Source organism: Coturnix japonica, chromosome 3, assembly GCF_001577835.2.
Source record: "Coturnix japonica isolate 7356 chromosome 3, Coturnix japonica 2.1, whole genome shotgun sequence".
In the NCBI taxonomy this organism is placed as follows: Eukaryota; Metazoa; Chordata; class Aves; order Galliformes; family Phasianidae; genus Coturnix; species Coturnix japonica.
The window spans coordinates 37,837,088-37,849,698 of record NC_029518.1 but is presented as its reverse complement, the minus strand read 5'-3'; the positions used below and the strand labels follow the sequence as shown (position 1 = coordinate 37,849,698).

Here is a 12,611-nt window from a genome sequence, read left to right as displayed (position 1 = left end):
GCTAGTCACAGACTGTAATCCTGGCTGTCACTGTTTTTATGCTTTATCACTTTGGGAAGCGGTAATGCGAATTTGCGTGAAATAGCAGGTCATGTCTCCTTTCGAGTCAAAACAAATGAATCAAGGTTTTCCCCTACCTCAGCCTCATAAGAGTATAGCTATAAAAAGTGTGAGTGCTGTGAGGTGGTTCCCAAAGTATGTTTATTTTTCATTCCTCCTCAAAGCTAGACAGCATGAAGCATTTGTCAGATGCTCTAGTTTTGCGCTTACTCTCTGCTGTAGACCAGGTGAATGTTAAGTGTGACAAAGATGCAAACGGTATCAGAGTGTTCTCTTTGCCAGCTTGTCTTGCTGTTTGTAAAGATGCTTACACGTTGCTTTAACAGAATGGCTTTAGCAAAATGAAAGGCTGATTCCAGTGTGTAAGATGGTGAAGGAAACTGCAGTTCTGTCTATCCCTTCCACCGATGTTTTGCTTTCACTTTCTTGATTGTTGAGAAATTGAAATTATTTTGTTTGCTGAAGGTTGATCTTATCTAGTTTAAGTGTAACTAGCTTTCCCTTGGTTTTAAATTTGTCTGATATTCTGTGAAGTGTGGTTAACCACAAGTTAGAAGAAGCCTTGGAAAGCAAAATGCGTTTCAAGTTACTGAATTCCTGTTTTATCTGCTGTGTATATATATATAAACTAAATTAGAAGGTGTACCCTTGAATACTCTGTGTGTCTAGTAACACCTCTGAAAACTTGCAATTGTTCTTTTCTAGGTCATTCTTCCTCCTGGTGCTCAGCACTCTGATGATAAAGGTGCTAAAGAAACTATTCTAGATGATGATGAGTGTCCACTTCAGATATTCAGGGAATGGCCTAGTGATAAAGGTATGTCAGAAAAGCTTTAGGGGGTTTTTATGCATTGAGTATTGTAAGCTATATTTGTGGGTGCCTGTAAAGCAGGAAATTGGAACATCTGTTTTTGAAGTGTTTTGTTTTCAGGCACTTTTAAGGCTGGGTGCCCTTAGTTATTTACTGTTTCATTCAGTACTGGTTATAGTAGTGCATCCATAGGCATACAAGGGTTATACGTTTCATCCTAAGGTTTTTAAATTATCCACCATGGAGAGGTATTAATCTTTCAAACAGCCTTAACTTAAGAGTAACTACATAAATGCCAGGAATGTAGTAAGCTGAAAGTAGTCCTCTAGAACACTTATAAAATAATATATATTAGATGTGTACTTATTCACCGATAGTGAGACTCAAAGGATATATAATGCTGTGTTTTAGGAATACTAGTCTTTCAGTTGAAAAGGCGGCCTCCCGATTATGTCCCAAAGAAATCCAAGAAAATAGCTGATGGAAAGCCATTAAAGGGGAAGGAAAGAGTTGACGGGTCTGGCTATGGCTCTTGCCTTCCTCCTGAGAAACTACCATACCTGGTAGAATTAAGCCCAGGTAAGAATTCTGCTTATCTAGTAATCTAAATTACTGTGTTATGTAGCCATGTCAATTTTTTTGTACAAGACTTGTGCTGAAAACAGAAGTCTGATGTTGAGAGTATAAGTGAACATCACTTCAGTTGTCTTCTCCTCTCAGATTCTGAATTGAAAGTATCTAGAGGCATAGAGCTCCATATTGCTCTCATATTGGGATAAATATTTTCATTTTATTAGAATAAAAAAAATGCAGCAAGGGAGGAATGTTTGACTAAGACTTTTTTAGCTTGTTTTCCAATGCAATCCTTCAGTTCTCACCATCTTTTGGATTTGGGGGTTTAAAACTTGGTATTTAGTAGAACGTTTTATTGTAACATCCTTTGATTTCAAAGTAAGTAGGACTCCTTACCTCATTGCTGTCCTGTATTCACTGGTTCTTCTGGAGGACTAATTACACTGAGGCTTCTCTTCTTGAAAGCAGCCTAGATATTCTTGGTGGATTAAAAATATACATATAACTTTAGATCACTAGCAAGGCTTTGCTTTAGTTTAGACTTCATTGCAACTCTTTGGACTTCTTCATCATTGACAATTTTATGATACAGGAATATCGGAAGGAGCTTGTTTGTTTATAAAACACCAAATTTTAAAACACATGCAACTTCTCATTTCTGTCATTTTTGTATTTAAAGATAGGGATGTATACGTTTAACATTTATGTGGTTTATATATCTGCCATTCCTTTTATTAACACCTCTAACTAGGATGTATTCCGATATCCGGACCAAGTGATGTACAAATTGAGGTCTGGTTGATTGCCTTTCAGGTAACAAGGTTGCAATCCTTTTTTTAAAAAGGCAGATTCTTCTGATTATAGTCAAATAGTGTTGGGTCTTTTATTTGTTTTATAGACTGGTGAAATTAACAGCATACAGTGTTACATATATTTTGTCTTGTGTTCTACGGGCTGAAGTTAGATTAAGTGATGGTTTTTCTTTACACCTTCTGTGTGTTTTTGGTTTTTTTTAAATAGTGTTTTCTATTGTTATTGTTCTCTAAACTGTTAATCTTCATGGAGCCTAGTTGCTTTTGTATTAAAATGCTGCCTTGGCAGTGGAGTGAAACATCTGTTTACTGCGAAAGGAAAAGCAATCTGAAATGACACAGGTGGCAAGGCTACCCACTGAGCCTTTGCACATTGCCTGTGGGACTGACCTATTGTTCACATTTTTCTTCTAACAGCTTGTTGTTGCTTTCATAAACAATAATAGGAGTTGTTTCATTCACTAGCTTTGTAGAACTGATGTCTTTATTATACTAAGCAGTTTCTAAAGTTGAATGAGTTAAATGCACTTCATCCTTATGAAGTGGTAAGTGTTGTCTGGCTACAGTTTTCACCCTTTCCTGTCTTTTCTTTTCCTGCCCTCTTCCGCATGTTCTGCATGGTATCTGTCTGCTGCTGCTGCCTTCACCTGGGTCCTCTGCATGTGTTTCTAACCCCAGGGAGAAGGAATCACTTTGCCTACTACAACTATCACGCTTACGAAGGTAACGCTATATTTAATACTGTTCTCTCATTAGTCACTAAAAACATTGTTCGTTGTGAATCTTTTTTTTTCTTCTAGACGTATGAAAGGCTGTCCTGATTATCTTACTGTTTTGGGTTTTTTTCCAAGGGGCTGCTTCTGTGAAGTAGCTGTCGTGCTTGTCAGCTACAGTTAAATTGTTCTTGATGAATAGATACCAAATAGGTCATGAATGTGCTGCTATCCATAGAGTTCAACCTTCCAGCTAAGATTAGCAATTAAGTTTTGTAGGATGATCTACAAACAGAATCGTGGTAGGAAGAAATCATTTGTTGATTCGTCTGCTTGTAGAATTCATAGTTAAGTGAGTTTGGTAAATGTCGTGAAACGTAACTGGTGCTCCTCAATGTTTGGTACATGGAAGATATCATCACAAATGATTCTTGTTATCAGAAATAGCATTTGGGTCACTAGAAAATGATCTCAGTTTCTACTTTGTAGTGTTCCGTAACATCCCTTTTTATTTCTAATGGCAATGTTACGTTATTGTCTAACAGCAACAGCGTACATCAAAGAGATCTGGGCATACTTAACAGATGTCTTAAGTTTTATCTGTAGTGTTTGATAATCTAATCTACAAATCATTATGGATCTTTGATTCTCCTTTGATCCTCTTTTCACTTTAAGTGTAGCATGCAGATGTATATTTGGCAAAAACAGGATATAAAACCACTTGCTTCTTACATTAGGAGTCAAGATACTTTAATTTCTAGCAAAGTGTAATTTCCTTTAATATGATTTTTTAACACCCATTTCCTCATTTTATTTTTTAGACTACTATAAAAGTAGTATATGGGTTGTGAAAAAGAGTTGTTAGTATTCTAGAGTCTCTCTCTTCAGAACAAAGAATTTCAGAATTCATATACGATGTACTTGTATTACGGAAGTAACTTACTGATGAAGCTATGATGGAAATGTACTTCCATCAGAGCATTGTCTCTGTTCTTACAGGACAATCTGGCAGACTTCACTTCCACACTGTGTAATTACACTAATTTGGTATGTTTGCTACTGGAAGCATATCCTGTTTTTCCATTTGTGCACAGCTGCTTTTGTTGCTGATTGGTTTGTATGACTTTTATAGACTGAAGATCAGTTTCTGCATCATGAAACAGAGGATGCCATTCAGTAGCTTGTGGCTGTAAACATGACAGTCAGCAATGGTCTCTGTATTCTCAGTTTTGCAAGAGAACCAGTAAGCTGAGTCTGACAGTAACAAAAATAGACTGAAATGTGATATGATAGTATTGCAGATAGGTTATCATATAATCGTGGAATGGTTTGAGTTGGAAAGGTGTTAAGATCACCTGTGATTATGACTGCTGATGAGTTCAAAGTTATTATCTTCAGTTGTTCAGTCATAATCTTTAAAGGTTGAGAAAAATGACAAAAATACAAATAAAAACCAGACATCTAAAACCTTCCTGCCTCATTACATAAAAGCAACTATGAACTGTCGAATTGACAGCAATGGGAGATGCTGAGAAGACACAGATATAAGAATTAAGAAAGATGATTTACTAAAGTTGGTGAGGATTAAAAGCTTTGGCCAGAGTAACTTCCCCAGCCAAGCTTCTTTCTGAGAACAGAACTTGCAGTAACCTGGTAACACTTTTCCATGTTAGTTTGAAGAAGCTGAGCTGTGTGTCACATTCCTCACTGAATCTTCCTTTACTACAGATGTTTGCTATTTGGTCTTTCTGTTAGCAGCGCATATCTGGTCTGAAATTCAATTGCAGACTTTATCTCTTGACTTTGATATTTCAAATCTGTCAATCCTGTTCTTTTTTAATTGTTTAAGTGCTAAGAGTTTAGATAGTAGGAGTTTTCCTTCTTGAGTTACTGTACAAATGCAAGCTTACGCTAATTTTTAAGTAAATAGGCACAATGCCTGTGGAGGTGTTTTTGTTCAGCTTTGGACTCATTTATTTCCTATTTACTGATTTACCTTGTTTTGTTTAGTCAGGTTTCTAGTCAATACTTCTCATTTCTCTGAATGATTTCAAGTGCTGGATTAGCAAAACCAATTTGAAACCATTTCCAGAGTTGTGTAGGATTCACATTCTGGTGGTGAATTACTGCAGTAGCAAGCAATATCTATGAAGGGAGGCCTTTGTTGTCTTTTTCTGTTGCATAAAAGTGTATATTTATGTTATGAATCGCTGAGTTGATTTACTTAACAGTGTTTGCTTACTTCTGCTCTACAAATTTTTATAGCACTATTTGAAGTGCAGTATTGAGTCTTAACTGCATAAAGCAAACCATGAAAACTATATTAGAGAGCGATAGCAAACCACAATTTTAATAGACTTTGTATACACAATTTCACTAGTGAGTATAGGTGAAGAGTAATTTATGTTGCCTCTTATTGTACAGAATGCTTTGAAGTGTATTTAGAAACCCTTTTCTTTAAGTCACTGTTTTGTGCATTGTCTTCGGTATTGAGATCTCCTTTCCAATTGAGGATTAACTTCTGAAATAGAAGTTTTCAACAATAGGCAACATGCACAGATGTGTGTGTTTCTATGCATGTGTACTTTCATCATGGGAGAGAAAACAACTTGTGAAAATTACTTCAAACACCAATTGTACCTAATTGATTTGAAGCCCAGTAGCGTTACTGGGTAAAACTTGGTCATATAGATAAGTTTAATGTATGGTGTTTGACTCATCTTCTTCATTAATCATCCTCAGTTCTTCAGCTTGTATCTGGGAGGCAGATATTCTTACTTAAATTTTTCAAACTTAAAATAACAAAAAACAACCGAGACCACTAGTTGTTACCTGCACCTATTTAGCTCTGCTTATGTTGTTTAGTCACGGATGTCTTAAGTAGAATACCGGCCATCCAGACCACGTGTTTACTTACGCGTATGTATAACACAAACAGGTTTTGAATAGGATTCATACATTTTCTTTATACCTTTTGCTTCTTTTCTTGTATTGTTTGTTAATGCCCATCTTTCCGAGAACTTTGACCTTTCAAATTTCTGTATTAAAAGAAAATAATTCCACTGTTAGATACAAAACTTTGTTGTATTAGTATTTTTACAGCACAACTTCTGTATCTTAAGATGTATGACTTAAATCATACACATCTCCTTTCCAAACAAGCAGGTTGAAGTTTGTACCTTAGAGGCTAAGAACACCCTTCTTGGACTTTGGTCGTCTGGGCTTTGCCACAGATAGGGCAGAAATGCAGCCTGCTGTAGTGTGTGCTGAGGAATGGTTTCTGAACATTTAGATGAGCATCTAGCTGTCAGAAATCAGGAAATACAGGACTTTACGTGACTGCATAAAGCAATTTTCGTTCCTTCTACATGTCTTCCCTTCCCCAGAGCAAAATGGTCTTTTTTTAGAAACATTTCTTCCTTTACAGAACTTATGGTAATTCTCTTCAAAATTTATTCTAAGCTGAGTCTTCTGGGTGTCAGTTCTTTAAAACTGGATTGTGGGTAGGAGAAAATGTGACTTTTGGATTATGTAATAAATAAATGAAAGAGGCACTCTAGGTTGTGATGTGTGGGTTTTGGGGAGACACAGTAATGAGAATTGGAGTTAAGCAGCCAAATAAATTTGGTTGTATATAATAAGACTGCATTTGATGTTGCTGAAGGTGCAATTGTATATTCTCTGAGTAGCATTGTTAAGTAATTAAAAAATGCCCACCATTTAAATTGCTGAAGATAGTGTTAGCATCACTATGTTTAGTGTGTAATCTTATTGGATGCAGGTTTGTGGATTCAATCATTGTGTTTAATAAGAGTTTTATCCCTGTACCTAGAAGAGTCTAGATGGCTGATCACTCTCATAATTTAGTATTACTTTCCTGATGAATGATGACATACTAAATTTTTCAGTACTGGGAGGTTACTGTTGTGTCAGCATGTAATTTTCGTACTTAAAATGCTACTCTGAACTGCCTGTTGTCTTGATGTCCCACTAATATCACAGCACCCCCAAAAGAAGCATATTGCTAGGAGCACCTGTTACACTTTTACCTGTATCCATACAATTTAAAGGCCTGTTGATGGTTCTTCCCCCTCCCATTCACTTAATGTGTTCTGTTTTCTTTCTGTTTTGTATTTTCATCCCGTTGCTTTACTTTCTTGGCACCTTCTGCTTTTGATCAGTGTTCTTAACTGTTACGTTTTAACTGTGTTGTTGGCTGTGGAAAATGTGTATCGATTGAACAAGGCTCAGGCGTGCTTCAGTCCTCTATATCAAGACTAAAGCTGTAACAGATTTAAAACAAACAAAAAGTTTGAGGCTCTCCTTTAATGTTACCTTGTTTCAATATTTTGTGAATAGGAAGCAGTTTAGCATGTCAGCCACTTGGTAGTAGATGTTGCTGATAACCTGTGCTTTTACTAAAAACGATAACTATTGTTATTACAGTAATATACAGATGTACCCAGTTGTTTTCAAAGTAACTTTAGGCCATATTTGTATATATGAAATCTGAAGAGGTTAACAAAAATTGTATTACTTCAACTATCAAGGAAATAGACAAGGTTTTTCAAAGTATGTTCAGAGCGGTAGTTCCTGATTACTTTGCTCTTTGTACTTGCAGATAACAGCACTTTGTTGCCAGGGCCCTGTTTACTTTCCATGTTTTTAGGCTGTTGAACAACTTAAAAGTACACAACAAATCATGAATGAATGTCACTCATATTTTTCTTTTTCATTTTCTTCATGAATATTGTTAATGATTCTAGAAGACAATTATTGTGCATTTGAGCTTTAATAACTTGCTAATTAATATTTGTCATTTGTTCCACAGATGGTTCTGACTCCAGAGATAAACCAAAGCTTTATCGTCTACAATTAAGTGTCACTGAAGTTGGAACTGAAAAGTTTGATGACAATTCCATTCAGGTATGGAGAAAAAAGCAAACATAGATGACAGAACTGAGGGTTGTAGCACCTCTCCTATGAAGAAAATCTGAGGGTGTTGGGTTTGGTTAGCAAGCAAAGTTATGCTACTAGTCTGCAAGTAGGCTACGCTGTAGCTCCATCTTACCATTTTAATTTCTGCTGCTGTATAATGTAATTGATTTCCTGTTAATGGTTCCTGTTTGCAGTTATTTGGTCCAGGAATTCAACCTCATCATTGTGATCTCACTAATATGGATGGAGTTGTTACTGTAACCCCAAGAAACATTGATGCGGAAACATACGTAGAAGGTCAGCGTATTTCAGAAACGACTATGCTGCAAAGTGGAATGAAGGTTCAGTTTGGGTCATCTCATGTGTTTAAGTTTGTGGATCCTACTCAGGACCATATTATTCCTAAAAGGCCTATTGATGCAAGCCTTATGGTCAAAGGTCCAAGGCACAAAGCTGGGTGAGTACAGTAATGAGCCCTAAAAAAACAAAAGATAGAGCGTGATAAATGGCCAGTGATTAGAGCATGATTTTAAATGAGTTCCAAGTAACTGCTTTTAAATATTAACTGTGTAATAGCTATTTTAATACTTGAGCTCCACCTTGTGACATTTTTTTAGCATTAACAAGCATCTGTTTCAATATGGAATACTCAGATTAAGTGAGGAGCCAAATGTTTCAAAATGCCAACCATTTTTACAGCATGATTACTTCTAGTTTCTGTGCTCCAAGGACTAATAGTACAGAAGAGCATTTATTTCTCCACATTCATCTTTTTAATAAGCGTATAATGAAAATATTATGATTTTTAGTGACTTGCATTCTCTTCAGTGGCTGTAGAAATGGTTAGTAGAAACAATCTTAATATCAAACTGTATGACGTGAAATAAATACATCATATTCTCCATCCTGTCAGGATCAAAATGAAACTACTGTGATAGTGTGCAGTCATTTAGAAAAGAAAAATGTGGCTTAGAGAGCAGTGAGTCTTTTCTGGCCAGTCTGCTGAGTTAACAAATGTCTATTTTAAATATTATTTTTCTTCACCTTATTGTAATGTGGAAGTATATTTTGTGCTTCTTGTTTAAATTAAAAGAAAGAAAGAAAGAAAATGTTAGAGGTGTTTTTCATAAGGAGTGAAACATAAGCCATTCATCCATTCTGAAGTCAAAGAAAATTACAGTGAGTTTCTGCAAAGTTAATGCATCAACCTGGTGCTTATGTGGAGTATACCAAGCATGCAGAGAGACACTTGGCATTTGGAAATAAAATTGATTTCCTTAAATCAGAGTGCCAGGATGTCCAATGATTTACTTCCTCCCAGCTATGGGAAGGTATCCCTTTGCCTTAGATGTTCTAAAATTGTACTGATCACAAATGTAAGAAGTCTATATGTATCTTCAGTCATGCCATTTGTTGGAACAGGTTGGGCTGCAAGGGACCCTCAGGCCCACCCAGATCTAACCTCCTTCTGTGGGTAGGGTTGACCCCTCCATCAGATCAGGCTGCACAGGGCCACATCCAACTTGGCCTTGAACACCTCCAGGGATGGTGTATGCACAACTTCTCTGGGCAGCCTGTGACAGCGCCTTACCATCCTCTTAATAAAGAATTTCCTCCTAATATTTAACCTAAATTTCTCCTCTTTTAGTTTAAAACCATTCCTGTGTGTCCTGTCACTCTGCTCATGTAAAAGCCAGTCTTCCTCCTCAAGTGCTCCCAATAAGTACTGAAAGCTTGCAAAATAAGCTCAGTTCAGGGCAGAATGTAGGAGATGATTGTGGACAGACTTCTAGGCATTTAACAATAAGATGATACTAATGCTAACATCTTAAGTTTCTTCTGCATCTAGCCTGCAGATCAATAAACAAAGCACTGTACTACTCCAGAACTACTCCAGTCTACTTTGTGTGGACTGTGAAATCTCTGTTGAAGGGATATTGCAGCTTGCACAATCAAATCTTTTTTTACAATCTCTTTTCCTTAGCATATGCAGGTAATAAAAGGCACTTCTGTGGTTTTATGAATGATGTACATTAATACAGTTTTCCATACTTGTGATGCTGAGTATTCAGGTAAAAACTTGCAGCAGGTGTATTGCAGTGAACATATTAGACACTGAAAATATTTCAATGGCTTTCTTCTTCTCACTTAATCAGAGAGAAATGTAACTAAAAATCTGTTTTGTCAAATAAAATGGTCTGTGTGTATTCTTGTAATGCTCTTAAATAAAGAATTGATCCAGTGTTTTTAAAAGTGATATGAACAGGTATCATGGTATACCTCTTTGAATTCTAATTTACCAGTTTTAGCTACTTTGTATGTTGCTGTGTGTTTACTCATATCATTTTTAAGATGTGCTTCAAATGTTATCTTTTAGAGCCGTTCAGGAAACCACATTTGATCTGGAAGGAGATGTTCACAGTGGAACAGCATTACCAGCAAGCAAGGTATCATACCATAAATGAATAACAAGTAATGAAGCTTCATGTTAGGTTGAAATTATATTATCAGTAGTATTTGAGAAAGTGCTGCCTGTCGTTCTCCCCCAGCCATTTACTTTTAGGATTGGATTAATTGTCATGCACACTTATTTTTTCCACACAATACCACTTTGTTTTTCAAATGGGCATTTGTCATGCATTCTGTGGCAAGAGTAGTAACTTTTTTTTTCCTCTTAGAAAGGGAAACTGCTCAAGTCTGGAATAATCTGATTAATTGGAGGGCACATGGGTAGAGATAGATCCATGTTAGAAATTGTTTTATTAATGTCTCATATGTGTAACCTGTAATTGCAGCATTTGCTATAGGGCAAATAAGTGTATTGTATAAAGCATGGAAGTGTTCAATGTTACATTTAATTGGGCTTTTAAAATTTAATGGATATGACTGTTTATTTCAATAGAGCTCTTACACACACCGATCAAAGAAACAGTCTCTGCAATCAGAGTTATAAACATTTTATGAGGCGATAATCTCTTTTTGCTTTCTTTTTACATTGTCCTTCTGTTAATACATGCTGTGCCAAAGTTACATTTTCAAGAGTAAACAAACCAAGTAAAATGACACAATAGTTAATGTCTGCTCTAACTGCACTGCCACAGATGAAAGATTATTTCAGCAGTATGAAATATAGCAGTCCTCACAGAAAGGACTTGTCTTTTGTTTTATTATTGCCGTTATCAGATTGAAATACTTGTAAAGAAACTTAATGGTATGACAGTGCGGGTATTAGTAATAGTCTGATAGCTTTTAAATCTACTCGTTTGTCTTCTTTTTTTCCTGTCGCAGATTTCTGATTCGGTTTTTCTCCTTGTAGCTTTGATTGTGGTAATCTTAGCATCTTAGATGTGTTTTTTAATGGATAGGAGTTCACTTGGTGGCATTTTGAAGAAAGAATGAAAAACAACAGCAAAAAACATATCAAATACTAAAGTGTCTCAAAATTGCTTAGAACTGGAGTTTCTGACATTCCTGATACTAAATAGTGTGTTTGATAGTCTTTTTAAATTCACTAGAGAAATACCTTAGTGAATCTATGGAGCTTGGGGAAATTTAATGCTTTTGAACTGTCAAGCAGATTCTCAACTTGTACATGCTGTTAAATCACTGGTGTATCACTGCTTTTCTAACAGTTGCTCTTAAGAGTGTTTTTATTTGGAAGTGGGGTGATGATCCAATTTCATTGTAGTTCTCTGAGATCTAGTGATGGAAAGTCATTTGCAGTTTGACATGACAGCACTGAAAAAAAATAACATTCAAACTCTTGTGAAAACCCTCATGATTTTGATCAGTTTTCTCGTGCCAAAGCCAATTATTTAGTTGTGGGAATTTCTTAGAAAATTCTGAAGCCCTTCAGATTTTTTTGATACTTGTTTATAATTGTTTACACTGAAAAATAATTGCTAAAACTTTCACCGCTTAAAGCGGTGTTTTTATTCTTCCTGATATGATTTGATGTGTAATTGGAAAGCATAAATTACAATCTTTCTCAGCACTGAATAAAACCAACTTGTATGTAGAACTCGTATGATTTGAGTTGCTCCTTCTTATCCTGGAAAATTATATGCTGTCTGCCTGATCGGACTTTTCCATAAGGAAAGGAGAAACTATGGCATGGATCAGTAGTGTAAGCACCTGGAGCTATAGGCAAAACAGAGACAGGGGAATATGACTAGTTCTAAATCTGTAAATACGTTTATCTTTGTTAATGAGAACTATCTATTTTTTTATTGATATCTATGCAATTTTAAAATAGATATTTATGTATTATTTATATTGTGGCAATACATTAACAAAAAGCTGCTTCTAACTGGCCTTCAGGATCTTTTGATTTGCAGGAGTGTTATTCTGTGTGTCAAAAATACCTTATTGAGTTACTGTATCATGTGCTGCATTCTTCTTGTCTATTTTGCCATCACTTCTCAAAGCCTCATAATGGCACTTTGTTCTAATAGTGCCAGGCATGAATACTGACTAACCCTATATACCTACATGCTAAACACCTGTATCACTGTTCTGAATTAGAGCACCAGCAGGCTTGATGGTGACAGAACATCATCAGCATCCAGCACAGCCGAGCGAGGAATGGTGAAGCCCATGATTAGAATAGAACAGCAGCAAGACTATCGCAGACAGGAAAGCAGGTAGGAAATGTGTAGTCTGATACTTCTCATAATGGGGAATACTGCATCAGCAATGTTAAAG

General features: G+C 36.1%; 1 protein-coding gene across 21 annotated transcripts in view; it reads left to right on the top strand.

Annotated features, from left to right (window-relative positions):
• AFDN (afadin, adherens junction formation factor) overlaps window positions 1-12,611 on the top strand; it is a 106,907-nt gene that overhangs the window by 42,812 nt on the left and 51,484 nt on the right. For 17 of the 21 annotated variants that reach the window (XM_032443953.1, XM_015857964.2, XM_015857968.2 and 14 more), the window contains exons 7-13: window positions 766-877; window positions 1,283-1,450; window positions 2,935-2,979; window positions 7,801-7,895; window positions 8,102-8,364; window positions 10,285-10,354; window positions 12,432-12,550. In XM_032443953.1, the coding sequence (XP_032299844.1) occupies window positions 766-877; window positions 1,283-1,450; window positions 2,935-2,979; window positions 7,801-7,895; window positions 8,102-8,364; window positions 10,285-10,354; window positions 12,432-12,550 (872 nt within the window). The remainder of the gene's footprint in view (window positions 1-765; window positions 878-1,282; window positions 1,451-2,934; window positions 2,980-7,800; window positions 7,896-8,101; window positions 8,365-10,284; window positions 10,355-12,431; window positions 12,551-12,611) is intronic. The other 4 variants (XM_015857974.2, XM_015857965.2, XM_032443954.1 and 1 more) reach the window with 1 other exon arrangement.